Below are 27152 nucleotides of genomic sequence, written 5' to 3'. Positions count from 1 at the left end.
CTTGTATAGTTAAATTGGCAGTTGTACAGGGTTTGGAAAGGTTGGGTGTTTATATAGTGAATAAAGTACCCCCTATTGTAAAATATAAGGATATTATAAGTTACCGAGGAGTTTCATGACCATATAAAAACACGAGGCCGAAGGCCGAGTGTTTTTATACAGGTCATGGAACTCCGAGGTAACTTCTAATATCCTCCTATTTTACAACTGGGGGTACTTTATTTATTATAATACACAAGTTTCGATGATTCATGTGACAGAAATTACATCAGAACTCACCGTTTATAACTGATGACATCAGAACTCACCGTTTATAAGGATATAATTTACAGGGTATTCATGGCTTTTGTGTATTATAGTTTTTTTCATCCTCACTTCCTTTGTAACTAAGCAAACATGGCAGGTGAACCAAAATATCTATATTAACCGATGGCACTTATTAATTCTCCGATAATACATTTTCAGTAAAACATAAGGTTATTCTGCACAAAGAGCTGTATATCTATATATATCTGTATTTATTTAATGTAAGTATAAATCTAGAATCACCTGAGAAAGAGGAAGCCAGACAGCAGGGCAATTATTATAGGCACAAAAATGCCGTCTGTACTTCTGTTTTATACAGTAGGGAATCTCTGTCTATATAATGTTGAAGATTCAGGGCTCTGATGGGCCAGGAAAGGCCAGTGAGATCACATACTCTGGGAATTTGGCCAGCCCACATCTCCATATTTAGCAAGAATGTTTACTAGGTGACCTTGGTTATGAGGGTGACGGGCCTGAGGTACAAGTTGGCAGACAGGGTGCAATGGGTACAGTAAAGGGCAAGATATAAGAGGAAACATTTGGCCACAAAGGAAAAGGGAAAATGATAACATACTAAAAAGGAGAATGGCAAATCACTACAACAAAGAATATAAATGGAGAAAATCTGAAGCCACTTCGTTCCATTTTCTATCCTGCCTTTATACTTAGTCTCTTTTCTTGGCACCCTTTCTGTCTATCCTGTCCCCCTGCTCCCCTCTTCCCTTACAGCAAGCATGCAGCTTTTTACTGCACACAAAGCAAATAAATAAAACAAGTCTGGATTTGATTATAAAAGAATTAAAATTATAATTAAAACAGAGCTACTACCCAGTAATTAGCGAGGCAGGAAGAGAAGGGGCCGCATTGTCATTATTAATTAACATGCACAGAGATTAAACCTGTGAGGGATTTACTGAACTCTCCTCTTTGGAGTCTGTTGTGGATTTGTGCAAGAGAAGGAACACCCCCAGCCTCCCGCACAGCAGCGGGGTAATACACTGACAGTACCACAACCCGCTGTGTGTACAGATTAGATGGTGGCAACACTGACAGAACCAAAACCCATGGTGACAACAACTAAGTCACATTGTGTATAAAGTAATGATACAGCCTCAGCCCAATGTGCATAAATTATCTGAACAACAACAGCACACTGTTAACGAAGCGACAATACAACCATAGTACCCTGTCTGTGGAGTAATGACAGAACCACAGTATAATGGGCTGGAGGCTGTGATAGAACCACATTCCATAATGTATAATGATACTTCAGTCAAGCCAGGAATCTTTGGCACCCACAACTGTCTGGCAGAGTTAATGGCAGGCACAGTCCAATTTATAGAGGTGGGGAGAGGATGTGTTTATTGGATCTGGACAATAAAACGACAACATACAACAATAAATATCTTCTGCAGTTATACCCCAGAAACCCTTTTCTAAGAATGCAGGTACCCCTAGTTCTAGCCCTGACTTCTGCATACTGTGAATGACATAAAGATATAGGCACAGCCCATCGTCCATAAAGTGATGACACTGTCTTAGTATGCCAATTATGAAATACTAATACTACCAGAACCCATTCTGAAAAATACAATGTTATTCCTTATGGAATTGTGATATTACCATAGCCATCTGATTGTAAAGTAATAGAACAAGAGCAAACAATATTAAAATACAATTACAGTACAGCAGAGTTTAAGTTCCCTTAGATAAAAATATTATAAAGTTTTCAAAACATGGTCATTTCCACCCGCCCGAGCCCGACTTCCGGGTTCCTTTTATAGACCGACCCACTAATGATGTCACAAAAGGGGCGGGGTGAGCAGGCGCGCTGCTATAAAACCTGAACCCGGAAGTCGGCAGTGTAAGGTGGCGGGTAGGGAGAGCAGGAAGAAGAGCTCGGCCTGGACCCGCCGGCTACCCACGAAGAGGGGTACAAGGTCAGCCCGAACCTGCCTGACCCACGGGTCCCACATGTATTGGGCCAGCCCGCACATCACTACTGACCATCTCCAAGTTAACAGGAGTTGAGTAAACCTGAAAGACCCATGGGAAGCAGTAAATACGGGCACCTAATGGAGGGTATTAGGTTCAGTACATTACTGGAATTCAATGGATGCCTACGGTACTTGAAGTATCTCACGGTCTACAGCGACTACTACAGGACAGTGTTTCATCCCGGTTACAGGATGTTTACAAACAAATTACGGCCTGGTCCTCATGGAGGGCAAATGGATATAATTGGAAGCCCTTCCACTTGCAGAAAACAGAAGAAGAAACAAGGAAAAGGTGATGTATCTGAAGAACCACCTTTAAGGATAGCCATCTAGAGATAACACTATATGCATGCACACCAAGACATTAGGTTAGAATATACAGTACCTTATTAATAAGCCTTGTATGTTGTATGCTTCTTTCATTATGGGATTCGATTTTCACTGTGATATCTTGTTGTAATTGTATTAGTTAATTGTGATAAGAAAGGGTTACCAGAGCCCTTTATATGTTATAGATATATGCTGGTCCATAGTGGTCATAGGCCATAGTGGTCATAGTGAAAGTCTGACAGGTTATAGTCGGAAACCTGGTATATAGGGGGGCTTGTTACACCCACCACCTTCCTCTGTGGAACCACTGCAATATAGTGTGCAGGAATCAATGATCTTACCACAGTACTCTCAACAGGAAGTCATGGGGAAGCCATACCACTCAAGAACAGGAAGTAATATCCCAGCCAAAGAAACCTATACATCCATGCAAGTACTGTATACCTCCAAACAGTTGAAAAGGTGGAACACCTGCGTGAAAATTCTGGTCACAACCAATTTGAAGCTACACCTCCATAATATACCATGCCTGGTGGCGCTTTAGCTACGCATACAGAGAAAGCGGGCCCTGTATATGTGTTGTTTTCCTTTCCCCATATAAGAAAGCAAGAATAATTTATTTTATTCAAAAATTTACCCATTTTTATATTTGAAAGTCTTCATATTTATTTTCTTGGCACACTTAAAAAGTATCCATAGACAGCATACAAACCACATAGTGGTTATAAATCAGGGTTTCTTTAACTCAGGGGACATTAATAAACGCAGGAAATGAGATTTGCAACCAAAACTGATTTATAACTACTTAAGCTTCTTTTTTTATTTACTATTTTCTAATGCAGAAAGATATTTTACATCAATAAAGGATTTCATGGAGACCCACTCTAAACTGCATACAGACCTATTTTAGGTCCAGACGCGTAGGTTAAATATTTCTGTTGTAAAAAAAAATGGCTGTTGTTGATAGAGATTTACATGCACATGCCAACATAAATGAATGTCTGTAAAAAAATATACCCCCTATTTATAAATATTATTTATTATCCCTTTAGCAGGACTGCAAGCAAAATATGTCCACTGAACCATACTAACAGACTAACAGCACCCAGTAAAGAAGATATTTACTCTGGGCGAGCAATGCTGCTTCCAAAACTGACACAAACTCGCTGCAACATACAAGGATTTACCCACAACACAATAAGTGGTGCCCAGTGTTCTGACTAGGGTTGCTGGTATTTTTTTTACCTTAGTTCTGACACAACCAAAAAGTAGTGAGCAGGAACAAAACCATAGCAAGCAATACCTAAACCTGAAAAAATAAATACTATAATAATTGTACACAATGCAGTCACATACACATCACACAGTTTAGCACAACCACTAAAGGATAAACACCTTAACCTTGCTCTAATGAGCATGCATGCACCCTTTCTTTTGTACAGCACTGTGGAATATGTTAGCACTTATTATAAAAGCTTGTTAATAATTGCAATAATAACCTCACCACACTGAACACCATTGTAGAATGGAAGTAGAGCTTCAGCACAAATTATAGGAAAGGATATCAAAAAAAACCCACAGCATGCTACATATTATTATAGACACATCTACAGCACACTATGCAGGGAATAAGGCATGACAACAGAAATGTATAGGGAAAAACAGCACAACCACAGCTCACATTTTACAACAAATACAGGCATTATGACAGTACACCGATTAGCCTACAAGGATAATGGCCCACATGGTTATTTTCGAGCGATGCACTGCACTGGGTACTTTAAAAAGCTTTCAGTTCAAAATTAATGGAGAGGTGATTTGGACAGCTTGTCCCTGCTCAAGAAGATACAAAATGTCTGGGTGACAAAATGCTCCAAATTGCCCAGTGTGCCATTAGCCTAAGACATAAACATTTCACGCTATGAATCCAATGCAGGCAACTATGCAACAACTACACAGACTCTGGATATCCATCCTGCAACCTTTCTATCACACTGATTGGCAGCCTTGCCAGTAGGGATGCACTGAACCATTTCGTTCTGGATTTGGCTGAATATCGAATCCTTCTCATTGGATCCAGCCGAATACAGAACCACAGCCTAACCCTCGCTACGGACAGAGTTCGGCAATGCAATTTTCACATTTTGTATGATTGGGTTCGGCCAGTTTCTTGGATTTGCCCAAATCCAAATCCTGCTGAAAAAAACTTTGGTCGAAAATCGAATTCCGAACCAAATCCTGGATTCAGTGTATCCTTACTCCCTCAGATGCTTGTCAGTTGGGCCAAACTCACACCTTGTCAAAAAATGATTTTTATAAATTTGCTGTTTCTTTATTACCCAGTGCACGGGTTGCATTCTACAAACTACTGCCCAGAAATCAATTATAAATTAATCCAAGTGGGAATTTTTAATATATGTAGTTTTCCCAAATTTAGCTCACATGAATCTAATCCATCACCTCCTTTCTCTAGGGACATCACCGTGTCCCTACCTGGGATATGCCCTGCATTTTTCAGTTTGCCTCCCTCTCCATTACTTAGGTAATTTGTGCCTGAAATGTTAATCTAATTAAAACTGCCAGCCCAAGCTGATTAAGATCAGGAATTTATCAAATAGGAACAGACGTGAAAATGAACAATGCACTAAATCACAGTTAGGAAAATGCAGTTTATAGACCTTAAAAACGCAGATTTTTCACTTCATATTTTCAAATCGTTTAAGGGGCAAGCTTCAGAAATAAGGGTGCAACTGTGCACTGAAGCAATAACCCATAGCAACTAATCAGCAGTTAAAGTTGGTTAGTTTAGTGCAGGGGTCCCCAACCACCAAGCTGCGGACCAGTGGTGGACTGCGGACTGTTCCAAACTAGGCCACCTTTGGTCCCAGCTGCAGTCTATGATAGCTGCAAAAACAATGAAAAAGGCCCTAATTACCAGCAATCCCAGCTCCCTGATGCGCCATTGCCATGACAACAGCTTTGCGAAGCCCAGGAAGCTTTCTATTGATTGCGATTAGGACCAAAATACTGTTTGGACCGTTTTTTTGTTAAGCCTGCAATGCACCCATGCATCTACAACCCCCCCCCCCCCAGCCAATCCTCGTAAAAATGATTTTGCTTAAAACTGGTCTGTGGTGCATAAAGGTTGGGGAACACTGGTTTAGTGCAATAACAGCTAAGAAAACCATTTTGATCCCTTTGTATAGTTGTGCTCAGTGCAACTGCCTTCCTCCTATCCCGAAATGAAGGCAGTTGAGTTTATTGGCCTAGGTCACTAGGTAGCCTTCATCAATTGCCACTCGAAAAGGCCGCAACAGAATTGAGTGCACACAAAACTCTCCAGTTGGAAATCATGCCAAACGGAAGATTTTCAACACAATTGCATCCGATGTGTGTCAACTGCATCAATTTTGACAGGCACAACTGCTCCTGCCGTCGTTGGATTTATGGGGAAAATGCTGCATTGTGGGTAAGAAGCCTGGCGATTGCATCCTAAACTGCACTTCGTACACTGTGTCCCCAGTTTGCAGTAAAAGCACTGCCTAACCCAGGGGTGTCCAAACTTTTTGCAACGAGGGCTAGATTTGGTGAGGTGAAAATGTGTGGGGGCCGACCATTCGGCCTGACATTCTTTGAACCATTAACATCATTTAACTCATTTAAACAAGGAATTGCGTAGCCGTAGCAGTAATATTTGGGCACATAAGTGAAATGATCTGCCACTTGGTCTATACTGCTGCCTGTGTGCTGAAGGTGTTAGTAATAGACACGTACTGGCATGTAGTTTACTGTACTGGCATGTTAGTACGTCTATTGACACCTTCAGCCCTAAAGAAGTATGCGAGAGAGGTGCATCACTACGTGCCAGTACGTGTCTATTACTAACTTCTTCAGCACACAGGCAGCAATATAGAACAAGTGGCATTTCACTAATGTGCCCAAATATTACGGCTAGGCGATTCCTGATTGCACTGTGTTGGCGGGCAGCATTATCATTAATTTCATGATGGAGGCTGAGGGCCGGTGTAAATTTGAAAACTGGGCCGCATTTGGCCCCCAGGCCTGACTTTGGACATGCCTGCCCTAACCTATCACTGCCTCCAGGTTGGCTGGGCACAAGTTTTCTCATCCCCTCTCTAACAGTGTCATTGTTGCAAAAAGAATGTAAGTCCTGGCACCCCAGGGGGCATAGCATGACATCATTAACGCACGAGCCAGCTACAAGGGCCAAACATGGATCTGTCCATGGCAAAGTTCTTGATTAAGCATTGCTTGCACTGGAAAATGTCATAAAATTACACAGAGCAGCAGTACGACTGGGCGTTTGGTCACTTTACAGTTGGGGTGGGTTGACCCCCAATTCATGTAACATGAATGGGTCATCAGTGAGAGTGAAGGAGATTAGCCTTAGTCTGAGCTTCAACTACAATGAATTGCCATCCTGTACAACAATATGTCCATTTGGTGGATGGCAAACATGGGTTATACTTTGCATTATGGGTAGAATATGGTCAGGAAGAATATATATTTTAGCTCGACATAGAAAATAACCAAATCTGTATGCTTCAATGTGCTCAGGTCCCAGTACTTGCGCTATAAAAGGTATTTAATGAGCTGATAAAGTAAAATAAGTACATCATTCCTGTACGCTACTCATTCTGAGCTACTCATTATTTTCTAGACATGAAATGTTATTCCTCAGAAAGACAGTCATGCAAAAAAACACACAATTGTTCAATTACAGTATTTTCCTACTTATTTTGAATGGGAATTTGCCTGTGCAGTTCTGCAGTTCAATAAACCCATAAAACAATTTACAAGCACAGCAATTCTTACATGCAAATTTTCCCGCATCCTACACACACAAGGCAATGGCAACTTTCTAAAAATGGAGAAATATCCAGGGCTGTGTGATTTTTTATTTTCACCTGATACTGAAGTGACAAGTTGGGGGGGGGGGTATGGGAAATAGTAGGAATGATATCTGCGAAATATGGCTCTCAATGGCCATGGTGATTATCATGGAGATTGGAATAAACCTGATACAATTCACCCCTTCAAAATCATGCATATATAAATTATCTACACTTACCTTCAGAGCGCGCACTTTTTTGGCGAGGAGACTCTCAATGTCACCAGCCACCTTCTCCACCAGCTTCCGCGGCACGTTTTCCTTCACCTCAAACAGGTTCCTTTTATCATTATAGAGCTGCAGGGAAAGGAAAAGAGAGACATTGAGGAAATATAATAAGTGAGTATGCTATGGGTTTAAAATATCTGTGCTGGTGAGTTATTACTACACATATAGCAGTAATGTCAGCCTGTCGCCTCAAAGGGGTTATTTTAGTATGATATAGAGAGTGATATTCTGAGACAATTTGCAATTGGTTTTTATTTTTTATTATTTGTGGCTTTTGAGCTATTTAGCTTTTTATTCAGCAGCTCTCCAGTTTGCAATTTCAGCAGTCTGGTTGCTAGTGTCCAAAATGCCCTAGCAACCATGCATTGATTTTAATAAGAGACTGGAGTACAGATTGGTGGGCCTGAATAGAAAGATGAGTAATAAAAACAATAAATGTGTAGACTTACAGAGCATTTGCTTTTTAGATAGGGTTCAGTGACCCCAATTTGAATGCTGTAAGGAAAATAATAAAAAAAAAATAAAGAATGGAAATGTTTCTTAGAATTAGCCATTCTATACAATTTAACATACAGTTGGATCGGGGAAGAACTGTGGAAAATGAACACGGAGGAGGGGATGTAGATAACAAGATTCAAAAGTGGCTGCTCTATTTTTAATAATGGTAGCTTGCAAGCCTGAACCTAGAGACATTTCTCTTGGCAAAAATTCATTCTTGTTCTTTTGGTAAATTAGAGAAATTTCACCCAGAGAAGAGATGTGAATTTACGCCAATCGAAAAATAATTTTCACCAATGCAAAGTGAGGCAATGCTGAGGGGAATTTAGATTTTTTTTTTGCTGAATATTTTGCCCCAGTACTTAAAGGGGTTATTCACCTTTAAATATACTTTTAGAGGGCACATTTACTTAGGGTCGAATATCGAGGGTTAATTAACCCTTGATATTCGACCGTCGAAGTAGAATCCTTCGATTTCGAAAATCGAAGTCGAAGGATTTACCGCATTTCCTTCGTTCGTACGATCGAACGATTAAATCCTTCGAATCGAATGATTCGAAAGGATTTTAATCCACCGATCGAACGATTTTCCCTCGATATTCGACCCTGGAAGTAAAATCCTTCGACCTCGAATATCGAAGTCGAAGGATTTACCGCGAATGCTGGAAAAATCGTTTGATCGAATGATTAAATCCTTTGAACCGAACAATTCTAAGGATTTTAATTCATCGATCGAAGGATTTTCCTTCGATCAAAAAAAGCTAGGAAAGCCTATGGTCACCTTCCCCATAGGCTAACATTGATGCTCGGTAGGTTTTAGGTGGCGAAGTAGGTGGTCGAAGTTTTTTTTAAAGAGACAGTACTTCGACTATCGAATGGTCGAATAGTCGGACGATTATTAGTTCGAATCGTTCGATTCAAAGTCGTAGTCAAAGTAGCCAATTCTATGGTCGAAGTAGCCAAAAAAATACTTCGGAATTCTAAGTATTTTTTATTCTATTCCTTCACTCTAGCTAAGTAAATGTGCCCCTTAGTATGATTTAGAGAGTGATATTATGAGATAATTTGCAGGTGGTTTTCATTTTTTATTATTTGTGTTTTTCAACTTATATAACTTTTTATTCAGCAGCTTTCCAGTTTGCAATGTCAGCCATCTGGCTGCTAGGGGCCAAATGACCAAAATGATTTGAATAAGAGACTGGAATATGAATAGAAAGATGAGGAATAAAAAGTAGCAGTAACTGTAAACATTTAGGGGCACATTTACTTAGCTTGAGTGAAGGATTAGAATAAAAAATACTTCGAATTTCGAAGTTTTTTTTGGCTACTTCGACCATCGAATTGGCTACTTCGACCTTTGACTACGAATCGAACGATTCGAAGTAAAAATCGTTCGACTATTCGACCATTCGATAGTCGAAGTAATGTCTCTTTAAAAAAAACTTTGACTACCTACTTCGCCACCTAAAACCTACCAAGCACCAATGTCAGCCTATGGGGACCTTCCCCATAACCTTTTTAAGCTTTTTTTAATCGAAGGAAAATCCTTTGATCGATGAATTAAAATCCTTCGAATTGTTCCGTTCAAAGGATTTAATAATTCGATCAAACGATTTTTCGTTCGATCGTTTGATCCTTCCTTCGACTTCGATAAGGATTTTACTTCGATAAGGATTTTACTTCGAGGGTCGAATATCGAGGGTTAATTAACCCTCGATAGTCAACCAATAGTAAATGTGCCCCTTAGACTTAAAGAGCATCAGTTTTTTACATGGGGTTGGTGACCCCCTATTTTAAAGCTGGAGAGAGTTAGAAGAAGAAGGCAAATCATTTAAAAACTATAAAAAAATTAATAATGAAGACCAATTTAAAAGTTGCTTAGAATTAGCCATTCTATATAATACAAAAAATTAACTTAAAGGTGAACCACCCCTTTAATTACAAGAATTTGTTTATGTATATTTTCCTGTGATATAGGGAATTGCGCATGTACAGTATAAACACTGCTTTTTCATCCATATCACAAATTACAATACCCAGAGTTAGCATGTATATCTCTTTCCATCTATCTCTGACAACACTTCTCTCCCCTTCCCTCTAATACCAATTCCCCCCTTCTTCTAACTTTCATTATTTTCTTGCCCTCTATCTCCCTTTGCTGCATTCAGCTCTATGTGTCTATGTGTCCCACCGGACCCCGAAGCACTGTACGCACAGCTGAGGCTGCAGTGATAACTAACAGAAGATTAAGTGGAGAGGGCATTGCTTCACTGCAGTGCTGCTTTCTGCTGACTCTGCAGCTATGCCGTTTTACTATTCAGTACAGCATAAGAGAGCACAAACTTTAAGGGAGGCTTGAATTTATTGGGACTATTGTGATTGTGCAACATCACAAATCAAGTGAATTAACGATGGATTCACTAAAAGTTCACTTGTATGATAATTTTTCTAGTTAATTTTCAGTGAACGGTGTACGGTGTTTTATAGCATGCGATATTTTGTATGTTATTTTAAGCCATTAGTTATTGTCACACGTTATTAGTGCAATTTATAGCAAGGCCACTGACAAAGTAGAAGTCTCTTTTTACAGTATTCCAGTCGTTCCTATTCCTGGGAAACTTGATATCATTCCACAACACGGCACAATGTAGAGCATTCTGGATCTGCCCAAGGCACCGTGAAAAAGTGTTAGTGGCTGTGTAAGGCTCCAGCTCCTCATAAAGGGCTTTAATTGCTGCCCTAAAGCTCCTCCCTACATCTTCCTCTATTAGGGTAGGACTACACGGACGATTTTGGAGTGATCCGACGCGCTGCGCAAATATGGATGAATGCTGCAACTTCATCCGACAATGCCTTTGCTTACCTTATTTCCAGAAACATAACTAGAGGAGGCGGGCCCTGGCGCAGGACGCGCAGCCGGGCCCCCCGCCCCCCTCCATATGCCCGGAACTGGCCGGGAATTAGTGGCGTGTGATCTGCCGGGGGGCCCTGAGGGGGTGCAGGCCCTGGCCCGCTCTCACCCCCTGCTCCCCCGGTAGTTCCGCCACTGCTTATTTCAATTGCATCAGATTTGACGCCTGCGTTTTTGCGCAGCGCGGCGGATCGTACCAAAATCGTCCGTATAGTCCTACCCTTAATCCATCTGATGTTGTTTAGTAATGCCTACTCCTGGGAGGTGTTAAATTTCACAGTAATTATCACACTATTGTATGCTTTTAACGCTTAAAAGATGCTTGTGAATTATGCGTTAGGGTTTATTCTATTCCATAAATATTACCACTTAGGATATGTCTAATATTGCGTTCCTTAAATAAACTTAGTTTTTTAACATGCAAAACTGTGCTTTAAGGAATAACAACCTTTTGTGAATCGGACCCATAATATTTACTTGCCTCCCTTGACAAAATCTGGGAGGGGAGAAACGATGCTGAAGCCAGTCTAGAACTTTTTAACCGCAAACTGGAGAGATACTGGTGATTAGAATAAGGGGCCTTTGCCCAGGGAGTGACAGGTGTGTATGTTGCAGAAGGGCTCTCTGTTCTGGATATCCTGACCTTCCTTTTGATGCCCCTAGTAGCTTATGAGACAGTACTATAGACCTCCCCGTGGAGAACCGGCTGCAGACACAAATGACATTTCCAAATCAAAAGCATTTCCGCCCCCTGTCCCTGTGCTGATAATCAGCATCATTCTAAACGGCAGCACTAAACTAGAGAAACCCCTACTGCTTCAAAGAGGAGAGAACTGGGGTCCCGTTTCACTGTTTCACCGGCCATCTTAGATACTAAAAAGCACTAATCCCAGGAAAGAGGAGGCAGCCGCAAGACCCCCTGTTCCTCCATTCAGAGGTGTGCGCTCATTAGAGCCGTAAAAAAAAAGCATTTGTCCATGCGGATAATGATGCCCGCAGAGAGAAGCATCCTAAAGCCAACGGGATCCAAGCAACTGAAAGGTTATGCTGCGTTACTGCCTGCATGTGTAATAGAGAGACAGGCATTACTATGGATCAGTGCAAAGGCTAAAATCTATATGCATCTTCTTGGGGTATAACTATAGCAGGTACAACTGAAACCCAGCCTGGGTGCTGGTAACATATTCATGTATACAAACCAAATTGGTGCTGGTAACATATTCATGTATACAAACCAAAAAAACACACTCTTAGGACTTCATAGTGAAAAAAAATTGGTGTTTATTTCAAAGTTTCGGCTCCATCACTCGGGCCGTCTTCAGGAAGGTGCGGTTTTTTGGTTTGTGTATATATATATATATATATATATATATATATATATATATATATATATATATATATATATTAGGGATGCACCAAATCCAGGAGGCCTTTTTCAGCAAGATTCGGATTTGGCCAAACCAAGGATGTAAAAAATGTTTTTCCGTTCCCACCCCTAATTTGCATATGCAAGTTAGGATTCAGATTCGGTATTTGGTCAAATCTTTCGCAAAGGATTCGGGGGTTCGGCCGAATCCAAAATAGTGAATTCGGTGCATCCCTAATATATATATAGATAGATAGATATTCAAATATTTGATGCAAACGTATTCTCTGTTTTTGCTTCACCTTTTAATTATAAAACTTCCTGTCCATGCTATACCTTTACATTTTAAAATGGCCTAACTGGGTCAAGTCCCAAAGTCCCAGAAGTGTTTTTATGTATAAAATGTACCACTTAGGTGAATATTATTATTATAATATGTTATTTATCACCCTAATAGTTTGATCTGAGTTGTATTTGTGCCCCCTCAGTCCACCTTTGGGGTTCCATATGCCTTTCTGGAGGGCATAGTCCTAATACAAGCCAGCTCTCAAAAAAGCAGTGCATCAATCAGTCCACTAAATTTGAATAATGACATTTAAAGTGAGGCATCAAGATGGCAGAGGATGCAGGAAGTTGTAGTAGACCAACAATGCAGAACAGCCTCAATTTGTTACACGCCATTAAAAAATTCTCTCCCTTATTCTACATTTGTTTCGCCGTCTCACATTGCCATGATCTTTGCACCTCACATTTTGCCTCAATCTCCTTCTGTCTCTTTGTCTAGGTCTGCCTCTCTCACTCTCTCTCTCTCTCTTGCAGGCCCCATGTGTGCCGTGTTCCTGTGATCTCCAGCTGTCTGGGGTCAGTTATGAAGCAATTAATGCAGATGCAGAGTGGGGCAGATTGCAGATTCAAGCCTCTGCTCATTATGTGCCATGCTAGAAGCTGTAATTTGGCCCATTTTACAGCCTTATAATTTCTGTCTCTGTGCGGAGTTAGTGAAGGTGCACCCAGCAGTGCAGGCATCCGGGGTCCTCCCGCCCGCTTTATTCTCTCTCTCTCTTTCTCTCGTTCCCTCCTTCTTGCTCGCACAGACGCTGAATTATTACCTTGCACTTAATAAAGATTGCATTTAAATAGGATAACTGAAATGGCTTTTACTGTGGCAATCCCTTCCCTATAATCGTACTGCAGGACCCGTATCTATTATTCTTATGACACATTAGATTATACCGTTATGTATTGGTTGTTGTGTTTTGGCTGACAATTTGCAATCAATATAATTTATGAACACCAGATATCACTTCTCTGATTATTACTGGTGCTACGACATGTAACTGTACCATATGGTCCCATGAGGGATTTTGGGCACCAGTTACAATTGATGGTGTTTTAAAAAGCACTTAATGAGAAACTAATATACCTGAATTAATGTGCTGATAAAACAGTGCCCCCCCCCCGAATGTGCGAAATCATTCACACTGCATCCTCAGTCTTGCTTCTTTAGCATGCCCCATGGTGGTAAGAAACTGGAATAGCATCCACAAAACTCCCCTATAGTTACACCAGGTATTGCAGGGTATAGCAAGGAGAGATGGTGCCTATAGTTGGAGTGGGAAGGGACTGTGACTGTGGGATAGCAGGTATAGTAGGGAGAGATGGTGCCTATAGTAACAGTGGAATAATAGTCTCTGGGAAGGGACTGTGATTGTGGGATAGCAGGTATAGTAGGGAGAGATGGTGTCTATAGTAACAGTGGGATACTAGTCTCTGGGAAGGGAGTGTGACTGTGGGATAGCAGGTATAGTAGGGAGAGATGGTGCCTATAGTAACAGTGGGATAATAGTCTCTGGGAAGGGACTCTGACTGTGGGATAGCAGGTATAGTAGGGAGAGATGGTGCCTATAGTAACAGTGGGATAATAGTCTCTGGGAAGGGAGTGTGACTGTGGGATAGCAGGTATAGTAGGGAGAGATGGTGCCTATAGTAACAGTGGGATAATAGTCTCTGGGAAGGGACTGTGGCTGTGGGATAGCAGGTATAGTAGGGAGAGATGGTGCCTATAGTAGCAGTGGGATAATAGTCTCTGGGAAGGGAGTGTGACTGTGGGATAGCAGGTATAGTAGGGAGAGATGGTGCCTATAGTAACAGTGGAATAATCGTCTCTGGGAAGGGACTGTGACTGTGGGATAGCAGGTATAGTAGGGAGAGATGGTGCCTATAGTAACAGTGGGATAATAGTCTCAGGAAAGGGACTGTGGCTGTGGGATAGCAGGTATAGTAGGGAGAGATGGTGCCTATAGTAACAGTGGAATAATAGTCTCTGGGAAGGGACTGTGATTGTGGGATAGCAGGTATAGTAGGGAGAGATAGTGTCTATAGTAACAGTGGGATAATAGTCTCTGGGAAGGGAGTGTGACTGTGGGATAGCAGGTATAGTAGGGAGAGATGGTGCCTATAGTAACAGTGGGATAATAGTCTCTGGGAAGGGACTGTGACTGTGGGATAGCAGGTATAGTAGGGAGAGATGGTGCCTATAGTAACAGTGGGATAATAGTCTCTGGGAAGGGAGTGTGACTGTGGGATAGCAGGTATAGTAGGGAGAGATGGTGCCTATAGTAACAGTGGGATAATAGTCTCTGGGAAGGGACTATGGCTGTGGGATAGCAGGTATAGTAGGGAGAGATGGTGCCTATAGTAGCAGTGGGATAATAGTCTCTGGGAAGGGAGTGTGTCTGTGGGATAGCAGGTATAGTAGGTATAGTAGGGAGAGATGGTGCCTATAGTAACAGTGGAATAATCGTCTCTGGGAAGGGACTGTGACTGTGGGATAGCAGGTATAGTAGGGAGAGATGGTGCCTATAGTAACAGTGGGATAATAGTCTCTGGAAAGGGACTGTGGCTGTGGGATAGCAGGTATAGTAGGGAAAGATTGTGCCAATATTAGAAGTGGGGATAATAGTCTCTGGGAACGGATGGTGGCTCAGAGGGATGTTCACCCTAAAACTCAGACCCAGATCCCACCAACAGCAGAAGGGTGTCATGTTTTGAGAAGCATTAAATATAACATGAACGTCTTACAGTTTAACTGTATTGTAAATAATGTGTTGCTAAGGAATAAAATCTATAGAAGAATACGCAGAGAGACCTGAAGGAGAAATGATTAAAATAAATTATAAAAACAGAATAGAAGGATGGGAAAGAGAAGTATAAGGAAAAACAAAAGAGGAGAGACAGACTGACCCGAGCAGGAGATGTGAGAGTGAGAATAAAGTATGATTAGAAAGGAATGTGAGAAATGCGTGGAGTTGTGGTGGCAGCACAGAAAGGAACTGTACTACGACCTTCATACAACCTTCACGATAAACAGGCGGAATGTGAAACGCACAGAACATCAAAGACACACATTCACATCAACCTCACAAGGACTGGCCACCTGTATATATTTCTGCCTCCAGTAGCAGTGGGGTGGGAAATAATTGAATAGGTAAGGGGGTAGCCACGAAAAAGCAGAGATCACACAGATGAAATGTTATTAAAAGCCGAGTCGCAATCCCACTTAGGCCATACCATATTTATCTCTATTAGTCTGGCGCACGCTATAGAAGGTGTTACAACGAGTGTGAAATAATAAGCAGTTTTTGAAAAAAGCTTCATAGCAGGCAGAGCCAGTCAGGGATTATAGGAAGCTACAGAGATATAGGTAGGATTTACAGGATCATTTATATGAACAGCAGAAATAATGGCTGATATAGGGGCCACTTCACCTATACAGCTCCCTGATAGAACACTCAACAATCTGACTCGTGAGTATCACCCACCGCAACTAGGGCTACACAATTACATAGGCCAATTGGAAAAAGGGGAGATAAAAATGGAAGTGAAACGTGAATGGTCATAGAAGTAATAGACATGGCATAAATCTATTTCATAAATATGTTATCAAATAGTAAATTCCATCAAATCATCATTCTTTCCAGCTGCAAACATCTCAGCCGTACTCTGTGGAGGTTGAGAATTCTGCCACATTGCACATTAGAGTGGTTTCCTTGTGCTTAGGGGATATGTTATGGTTCTGTTTCTGGTGCTCAAGCTTAGAGGTAGCTCTCACATACTTGATAAGATCCAGCAGTCTTGGCCGGTGCCCTAGGGATTGGAAATCATTCACCTGATGCTGTAAGCAGCTCACAATTGTGCACGACGTCTCTGAAGATGTTGGCATTATGCAATTATGATTTCGATTTGCGCGTGCCGCCCCCCTCCCATTTCTTCCTCTCTGCTATTTCAGTAACATAATATACAGCTTAAATAATCAAACCCCCACACTAAATTAAGCCATACAGAATAAATGGGGTTACCCATGAGTTTTAGAGTCTGGGAAGGGAATGGCCGTGGAAATATAGGAGGTTGTGGGGCCTAAAGCACAGAGGGAGTCAAAGTTCATAATGTAAGGATGGGGCCCCATGCAGAGACGGAATCATATTCCATAAAGTAGGGGTAGCCTGCAGCCTCCAGCTGTGGGTGGGGTGGTGAGCACAAACAGCTGGAGGGATGTCTTTATATATATATGTGCATGTTATAATTTATACCATTTGTATTCTAATAAGAGGTCATAATGGAAATATGATCTCTCTGCACTATCCTTAAGAAATTCCCTGCAGTCAGTATTAAAAAAAAAGCACTAGGACTTCACAACAGGATGGCCACTAGCAATGCAAGAAGGCTGAGTCCTATATTATTGGGAAGTTAATCAATCAGAGGTGTCTGACCTCCAGTCCTCCTGCTGCCTTGGAACTACATCTCCCTTCTTCCCTCTGAGAGCACTGCCACTTGCCTTTGGGCAGATTTGGATGACAGGGAATTATTTGTTGCAGCAAATGTATGGGAAATAAGCAAGATGACTCTGTTGTATTAAGGTAATATAAATGCATAAACTAAGAATCTACAACTGGTGACTCTCGACCATGGTGGAACGATAACTCCCTGAATTCTCCAACTACTGCTATTTGATTGAAAAAATGCAGGGGGCCTGAAGACCATCAGCAACTAAATAATGGCAGGTTCCTAAACCTCTACCATAAAGAGGCCCAACATGATAGGCACAGCAGATGGATAACTCCAACTTCCCACTCTACATAGTTGTTGTGTAGATATTGATAAGCATGACATGACTACAGAACCTTATAGTGCCTTACCAAAGCCTAGCATGTTAAAACTTGTAATTCTACAATATCTGGAGGACAACAGGCTTCTCATCTCATGCCAGTCAAGAACTAGCATAATGAAGAGCAAGGAATGTGTGGCTAGATACTAAACCAGTAAACCCAACAACATGTTGCTATCCAAACCACTGTTGTTCCCAGTGGCCTAAAAGCAGTTGCTTATTTTTCGATTCCTGGTTTGGAGGCAAGTATTGGTTGCATAAGAAACAGGTTTACAAACAGAGTCTCCTGTAGACTGCCAGTCCACACAAGGGCTACCAAATGACCAATCACAGCCCTTATATTACTCCACCCAGTAACTATTTTCATGCTTGTGTTGCTCCCCAACTCTTCTTACATCTGAATGTTGCTCATGGGTGTAAATTGGTGACCTCTTTACTAAACCATTCTCAAATACTACAGTGATACATGACACTGGTTACAATGGAAACAGAACGACAGCCAACCTCAACCACCTTTTCTGCTTGTGATTGTCATGCAAGGAGGCCTTGTGCAGGAATATCATCATTAACTCTTCTAATCTGTTATCGTGGCTTCATCTAAGAGGATTTGACTGTGCGGACGAGATCTGCACAAATTCGCTTGGCGATAAATATATTCATTTAATGGGTTTATCTCCCTGTGGAGAACTCATTTGGACTGGAACATATTGTCCGCAAATACACTCCGAGATAAATAAACAGTCTCTGCCTAACGAGGGATAGGGAATGAGCTGAAAATACTTGCTAAGAGGCTAGTGATGACATGTCACGCAGGCACAAATGCCTCTGAAAGAAATCTCGGACATGTAGATAAGGTCTCAGTGAGGGACCTCAAAACAATAGTCTCAGGCAACATACGTGTGCATGCACCTTTTCTTGCATGTTCTCTGACATGCACAGATAGCGCAATGCGCACAATATCACCAGCAACTGGGATTTTTCTCACGTCTCCAGGGGAAAGGCTGTAAATGAATCCATATTCCAGCATTTCCCCATATAATATATGTTCTTCATATGTCATTAGCCGCCCAATAACCAGCTCTAACTCACAGCTAATTGGATGGCAGATACTGCCACTTACTCAGCAACATCTAAATCAGTGACTAGCTCTCCCGGTTAAAGAAAGACAGGGACAGTAACGTATCTATTTGTATCCACAGACATTAAAAAAAAATAAGAATCTAATACTGCACCTTTGTTTGAAGAAGGTGGTTTTATGCAAAAATTTGCTCCTTTAAGGGATCTAGACACACATAGTCTCAATTTAAATAATTAACTCTAATGAGCAGGGCCTTCTTCCCCCTGTACCGTCAATATTTGCATGGAATTTATTTGTTTGGTTTAAACATACTTCTACTGTAACGCTGCCAAAATTTGCTGCCGCTTTATAAATATGTGTCAATAATAACAATTTGAGGTGAAGCATGCAAAGCATAAATATCTTGTGCAATTCACTGTGGTTTTTAACCACAATGCAGCAATTTCCACCTAGCATTAAGTACAATTTAATTCTTGCAATAACAATATGCGCAACGTAAAGTGTGCTGAATTCCTCAGTATGGGAGCAAAAACTACCATCTGGTAGATCTGGAGCATGCAGCATCAATAAGGTCTATGGTTGTGGGATAGCTGGTGTAGTAATGAGAGCTGTTGCCTATATTAGCAGTGGGATAATAGTCTCTGGGAAGGGACTGGTAATGTGGGATAGCAGGTATAGTAGGAAGAGATGGTGCCTATAGTAACAGTGGGATAATAGTCTCTGGGAAGGGACTGTGGCTGTGGGATAGCAGGGAGATATTTTACATATAGTAGCAGTAGGATAATAGTCTCTGGGAAGGGACTATGGCTGTGGGATAGCAGGTATAGTAGGGAGAGATGGTGCTTATAGTAACAGTGGGATAATAGTCTCTGGGAAGGGAGTGTGACTGTGGGATAGCAGGTATAGTATGGAGAGATGGTGCCTATAGTAACAGTGGGATAATAGTCTTTTGGAAGGGACTGTGGGATACAGGTATAGTAGGGAGAGATAGTGCCTATAGCAGGGGTCCCCAACCTTTTTCACCCGTGAGCCACATTCAATTGTATAAAGAGTTGGGGAGCAACACAAGCATGGAAAATGTTCCTGGGAGATGCCAAATAAGGGCTGTGATTGGCTATTGGTAGCCCCTATGTCGACTGGCAGCTACAGGAGACTCTGTTTGGTAGTACACCTGGTTTTGTCCAACCCTCTCTTACCTCCCCTGCATCTGCAAGGTACAATGTGGTCGTTACACATAACTTGCCCCAAACCAGGAATTCAAATATAAGCACCTGCTTTGAAGCCACTGGGAGCAACATCCAAGGGGTTGGGGAGCAACATGTTGCTCGCGAGCTACTGGTTGAGGATCACTGGCCTATAGTAACAGTGGATAATAGTCTATGGGAAGGGAGTGTGGCTGTGGGATAGCAGGTATAGTAGGGAGAGATGGTGCCTATAGTAACAGTGGGATAATAGTCTCTGGGAAGGGTCTGTGGCTATGGGATAGCAGGTATAGTAGAGAGATATGGTGCCTATAGTAACAGTGGGATAATAGTCTCTGGGAAAGGAGTGTGGCTGTGGGATAGCAGGTATAGTAGAGAGATATGGTGCCTATAGTAACAGTGGGATAATAGTCTCTGGGAAAGGAGTGTGGCTGTGGGATAGCAGGTATAGTAGGGTGAGATGGTGCCTATAGTAACAGTGGATAATAGTCTCTGGGAAGAAAGTGTGACTGTGGGATAGCAGGTATAGTAGGGTGAGATGGTGCCTAAAGTAACAGAGGGATAATAGTCTCTGGGAAGAAACTGTGGAAGAAAAGATATAATAGGGCGAGATGTTGATGGGAAAACTTTTTTTGCCCATCTGGTTACCCTCTAGCTATTACTGACAACTAAATAATGTGGGGGGTGCAAACGGTTGCAGTTCATATGTTACACTGTTTTAATATTAAGACCTGGGCAGAAATATTAACTTTACTACCAAAGTATGGATTTTAGCAAGACCTTTCCTTTTTTTTTTTTTAATCCAAGGCTATTACAGTGTATACTAATGTCATCTTTTATGCACACTGCCCCTGTACAATAGAGAAGGCAGCATGGCCCTCCTTACATGAACTGAATGTCTACAATTGAAATCTCTGCCACTGGCCTGCAATGCTCGTCTTTATTGTGTGAGTGCTTAAGGCCCAGGAAGATTATATAACATGCCTGTAGTCACTAGGAGCTCTCAGATGTAATCAAATCAAATGCAGTGTATGGTGCATTGCCCCACTAACTCACTAGTTATTTTTCATATAGTGAAGGCCTATAAATGAATATAAATGTCTGACAAGCACCATCAATATCAGATATAACTAGGGTGGTCAGTGCAGAATAATATCACCACTCACTGAAGGTGTTGCCACTGGTTAATAACAGCATTTACACTGTATGTCAGCAGTCAGTTGCCCTAAGGGTTTTTGCAAGACATTATAAGTGATGTCCCTCTGGGTATGAGCCCTGTGTGACCCCTTTTGCTCTTTCACTGCACTGGGATCATTAGAGACTCAGCTGCTGCTACAGCTGTGATGTCCATATTGGCCGACTATGGCTGCCTGTAGATGCTCTCCCTAAAAATAAAACCCATATAAGAACTCACAGAGACACGAAGAGAACAAGCGCTGAATCACATGGTGCGCGTTCTTCAGATCCGACACAATGACAGGAAGCGCAGGCGGCATGTCGGATGCGCCGAATATAATATAAGTAATCCAAATGTTGCATCTACAACCTAGTGCATCCGGCACGACACGACTGTCGGATGCGAATACTGCACTTTGCGTCTTCATCTGACAGTCATGTCGGCTGCACACAGTTTGTAGATGCGACATTTGTATTACTTCCATTATATTCGGCCATGCTGCCTCTCACCGCGTCAGATCTGAATAACGTGCTGCTGCACCATGAAGCTCAGCTATAACTATAGTGGCCACTGCTCAAGTGCACCAAGGTGCCTGTTTATTATGCTGTGTAAAATGCAGGGCAGCCATCAGGGGGGGACAGGGGGGAGAGTTGTAGGGGGCCCCGAGGGTAAAGGCACCACACTTACTTGATTAGCCGGGCCCCCCATCTTTTGAGAGCTGCTGACTTTGGGAAGGCATGGACGTTTAAGGGGCCCTGGGCACCAATTTTCTCATAATGTGGGGGGGCCTGGCCACCAATTTTTTTTCTCATGTGGGGTCCAAGCCACCAATATTTTTTAATGGGGGGCCCTGGATACAAATGTTTTTTTATGGGGGGCCCTGACCACCAATATCTTTTTATTTTTTATTAACATGTGGGAACCCTAGCCACCAATATTTTTTTTGTTTTTTTACTGTGTTGTGGGGGGGTGGACCTATGGGGTGGGGAGGGCTGACCTGTAGGTGGGGCTTGCGGTTGGTGCAGCCCAGGAAATTTTGTTGTATGGGGCCCTGCGATTACTGATGGCAGTCCTGGTAAAATGAAACTTTCACAAAAAACTATGTCAAATAAATGGCAAATTAATCAAGGTGTGTTTTGTTTTTAACGCCTTCCAAACAGCAGATTTGCCGCTGTTTGTTGCTTCAGAACATTGTAAGTAAGTTCATGCTGAAGTCACTCTAAGAAAAAACACTGCATAACAAATCTGCACGTTGCGTCTTCATCTGACAGTCATGTCGGCTGCACACTGTTTGTAGATGCGACATTTGTATTACTTCCATTATATTCGGCGCATCGGACATGCTGCCTCTCACCGAGTCAGATCTGAATAACGTGCACCGTGAAGTTCAGCTCTAACTATAGTGGCCACTGCTCAAGTGTACCAAGGTTCCTGTTTATTATGCTGTGTAAAATGAAACTTTCACAAAAAACGGTGTCAAATAAATGGCAAATTAATCAAGGTGTGTTTTGTTTTTAACGCCTTCCAAACAGCAGATTTGCCGCTGTTTGTTGCTTCAGACCATTGTAAGTAAGTTTATGCTGAAGTCACTCTAAGAAAAAACACTGCATAACAAATCTGCCCATAAAAGACCTAATTGGTAAATCATTGGTGTAATGTAATAAAATACCTAGGTATGACAAGATAGACTATGTAGTCATGTCATGATGAATGTTTTGTGGGAAGTTGTACAGTTCTGGAGTTGTAGGTCTACAACCAGGGGGCTGGATCAGTGGTGGGGAGTCAGAAAGGTCAATCAAAATGAGATGGGAAAGATGCCTATTTTCCGTCTTAGATACACATGGTATCCTAGCTTCAAGATCAATTATGCTGAAATGTGGGGTGTAAACTTATTTGCTTAGATATTCTTTAAACTACAGCCAAATGACTGGAACACCAATGTTTCCATACAGGTCTAGACTGGACTGGACTGAGAATCAAAATAGGTCCAAACACTTCAAGTACAGAGGAGCCAAAACATCCTGCACAGGCTCATTAAAGTGACTGTCTATGTCTGGACCCTATAGATTGCCAGTCCGGGCCTGTTTCCATGTATATGTAATAGTGATGTGCAGGCTGGCCCCGTAACCGTGGGTCGGTCGGATTTGGGCCAACTTTGCTGCTCCTCTTGCGGGTCACGAGTAAGTTCGGGTTGAGATCTTCCACCTGCTTTCCCCGCCTGCCACCTTAGACTGCTGGCATCTTGTTTTATAGACTTGTGGATGCCCCACCCCCTTTGTGAAGTCATCAGTGAGGCGGGTCTATAAATAAAGGGGGGAAGGCGGGTTGTGGTTTTCTCGACCCACACATAACGAATGTGTAAGCTTTTTTTTAGCCAAGTGAGTCCCTAAACAAAGAAAGAACCCCCATAGGGAAACGGAACTTGAGGGGCTGTTTACCTTTCAACACTTGTTTCAGTTCATCTCAGTTGTTTGCAGAAAATCCGATTCACCAGAAATAGAGACTTTTTTCAATTGCTTTCCGTGTTTTATTTTTGATAATTTTTCCAGAATTAAAGATTTAATGTAAAAAAGTTTTTTATTTCCAGTGAAGTATCTGAAAACAACTAAACTAAAAAAAAAAGTGAACTGTTTTAAGAGGTTAAAAAATCATTGCAGTATCGCTAGGCTAGGTGGAGGACGTTTCAGCACTATGCCCCATGAACCATGATGACTATATCATCTGGTTGAATTAATATAGCTGGCAAAAACAAACAATGTTCACATGTGCCATTTATATTGACTGGAACTGAATTATGGAACCAGTTCATATGCAAATCCAGGACTCCCAGCAGCCCCTAAGAGCCAGCTCAACAACAGCCAGTGGCAACAACTAGTCTTTACTGAATAGGGGACATTACTGGAAAAGGACATTGCACTCAGAGATTGGTTATTAAATCTCTTGAAATTTCTAACAATTCACATTAGTAAGCTGCTCATTTTAAAGATAATGAGTGGTTTAGTCAAAGCAAATGTAAAAAAAAAAAGCATAAAAAATGTCCATTAAAACGTTCTTTAATAGCGGAGATTTTATCACATTACACACTATGCCTACTGTATTATTATACTGACTTCAATAGAAACCAATTTTAAAAAGGCAATTTGTTGTCAAGATGAAAAACCGCCCTTCCCACCACCCTTGACAATGATAGCATTCGCTAATATCACTCGTGTGTACCTGGTGCTAAATGTTATATAAAACTTCAAGTGCGGCGGGTGGCATTGCAATTTCATGGGGGACAGGCATGAGATGCTTATTTTATCCCAAAATAAGGGCAAGTTCACTAGGCCATTTTGTTTTTATGTAGCTGCTACTAAATGCAATTGTGGCCTTACTGCTTGTACACAAGGAAATGCCTATCTGCAGTTTTATTATATTGTGACTATGATAATTGCATTAAGGTCAGCAGTGTTGGAAACAACTTCCACATTGACTTTTACTGCAGGAGAAAATTGTAAGTCTCAAATTCTTCATTGGTCTACCGGTATGGAATCTGTTACCCAGAAAGCTCAGAATTATGGAAAGGCTTTCTCCCATGGATTCCATTTTATTCAAATAATCCAAATTTTAAGAAATTATTTCCTTTTTCTCTATGATAATAAAACAGTACTTGATCCAATCTAAGATACAATTAATCCTTATTGGAAGAAAAACCAGCCTATTGGCTTCATGTTTAAATAATTTTCTAGTAGATTTTCTAGTAGATTTCCAAATTATGGAAATATCTGTTATCTGGAAAACCCCAAGTCCCAAGCATTCTGGATAACAGGTCTCATACCTGTAAATTGACAAATTTTTTAAACCTGTCCAAGTGATGAACCACAGTTAGTCGGGATCATCAGGGCACCATAGGTGAATCCAAGATCACAAGCAACTTCTTTTTGTATGAGCTTTTATATCATTGGGCAGTTTGGGGGATTAATTATTTTACATCATAGCCAACAGCCTCTGTGAAGGGGACACGGGTTTCTCATCCATTGGTCAATTCTAAGCAAATTTTCAATTTGTCCAAATTATTTTAATTTAGACCCTAGCAACAGATCAATAAAATGACAAACTGGAGAACTGCTGAATAAAAAGCTAAATAACTTAAAAACCATAATAACAATATAGTAAACCAATTGTCTCAGAATATCACTCTCTACATCATACTAAAATTTAACTCAAAGGTGAACAACCCCTTTAATATTGCTAGCCACTATGTTGGCTTTTTTGACTATCCACACACACACACACAATAGCATTTCTTTTCAACTAACTTCCCTACTGTCACCTGATATCAATTTCCGGCCATTGCTCTGCCTTGTATTAAAACAGGATCCAGTCTGTCTTCTCCTTAATAGCTTCGTTCATCTTTCTCAGAAGAGCCGGCAGAATATTTATCCATGTTCTTTCCTCACGCCTCAGAATAAGATGTGAAATCAATACTCAGCTTATAGGAAAGGAAATCACCACAACTCACTATTTATCTTCTAACCATTTATTCCCTCCAACTGATGGGACCTGAGCCTCATAGACATTAAATACAAACAATGGCTGGAACAGACAATGTGGCCAAGGCTACTGAGCTCAAATCAACTTTGGTCAGATAACTTAACCCTGTCTGTACTGGTGAGGAAATACACTGTTTTGGTCAAATGAAAAATAACTTTTTTTTCAATCAAATTCAGTGAATACTGTGCCAGTATATGTACAAGTTTATCTTTTGGAGCTTATTTATAATGGTGTAAAAATCTCTGTGTGTTTTATTTTACATTGTGTAAAAACACCATTTTATGCCGTTTTATTATGCAGCAAAGCCTGGTGATGTTTGGCAAATAATAATAATAATAATAAATTTGCCCCTTTGTGTACAAGGCAAACAAATTAAAAGATAATTACTACTCAAACTTGCCTCATTGGCGCAGCACCTATGTGTCCGACCATCTGGGAATGTATGGCCAGCTGAGTGGGCATTCTAATAGACAATTCTGCGATTCTGGAGGGTCCAAGACTTTTAGCTAGTCTTTACTGAATAGGGCACATTACTGGAAAAGGACATTCCACTCAGAGATCAGTTATTAACTTTCATGAAGTTTCTAACTATTCACATTGGTAAGCTGTTCATTTTAAAGATAATGAGTGGTTTAGCCAAAGCAAATGTAAAAAAAAGCATGAAAAATGTCCATTAAAACGTCAGGGCCATCTGTTCATGTATGGCCAATTGAGTGGGCATTCCAATCGACCAGGGGTCCCAAACCTTTTTTGGAACGGGGGGGGGGGGGTCGGGGAAAGGGTCGGTGGATTCGGGGGTGGGGTCGGCGGGGGTCAGCAACAAATTTGGACGAGCCAATTCGGGGAGCGCCGGTGTCCAATTCGGCTCGCCGGCCCAGTACGGGCGTGTCCACGGCCTGCTTCTGGGCTGCAGCCCAGGCGTTTGGGGACTGCAATAGACAATCCATCGATTCTGGAGGGTCCAAGACTTTTAGTTGCGTGGCTGTTCAAATTGTTCAAGCAGTCAGTACGAACAATATAAATTGTTGTATAAATTGTGTATCCCTTTGAGACCAGTGAAATGTACATGCCAACCACCTTAAGGCTAAGGCCACACTGGGCCAAAATCAGCCTGATAAAATACACAGGCCAATTTCAGCCCCTATCGCAGGCAGTAGCACACTTGTGGTTTTTTAGGCGTAAACCGCCAAGTGTGTTCATGCCGGAGCCAACAAGAAGGAAGCTACTGCCTGCAGAAGGGGCTGATTTTGGCCCAGTGTGGGGCTAGTTTAAGTCAAAGAAACCAATCAACAATTAGCTCTTATCAGTCAACTGAATACTAAAGCTAGTCATACACTGTCCAACTTTAGTTGACAACTCAGCCCTTCCAGATCAAGTTGGTAGCATATCAGCTCATAATACAGCCATGAATATCCCGTAAAGTATATCCTTATAAACGGTGCTTAGTGAT

The 27152-nt window shown here is 41.5% G+C and overlaps 1 protein-coding gene across 2 annotated transcripts in view; it reads right to left on the bottom strand.

The window, feature by feature from the left end:
* cacna2d2.L (calcium voltage-gated channel auxiliary subunit alpha2delta 2 L homeolog) overlaps nucleotides 1–27152 on the bottom strand; it is a 189508-nt gene that overhangs the window by 98481 nt on the left and 63875 nt on the right. For both annotated transcript variants that reach the window (XM_041590779.1, XM_041590780.1), the window contains exon 3: nucleotides 7726–7842. In XM_041590779.1, the coding sequence (XP_041446713.1) occupies nucleotides 7726–7842 (117 nt within the window). The remainder of the gene's footprint in view (nucleotides 1–7725; nucleotides 7843–27152) is intronic.

This window comes from Xenopus laevis, chromosome 4L, assembly GCF_017654675.1.
Source record: "Xenopus laevis strain J_2021 chromosome 4L, Xenopus_laevis_v10.1, whole genome shotgun sequence".
In the NCBI taxonomy this organism is placed as follows: Eukaryota; Metazoa; Chordata; class Amphibia; order Anura; family Pipidae; genus Xenopus; species Xenopus laevis.
Note: the sequence above shows the minus strand (reverse complement) of the source record. Positions and strands in the feature narration are given on the sequence as shown.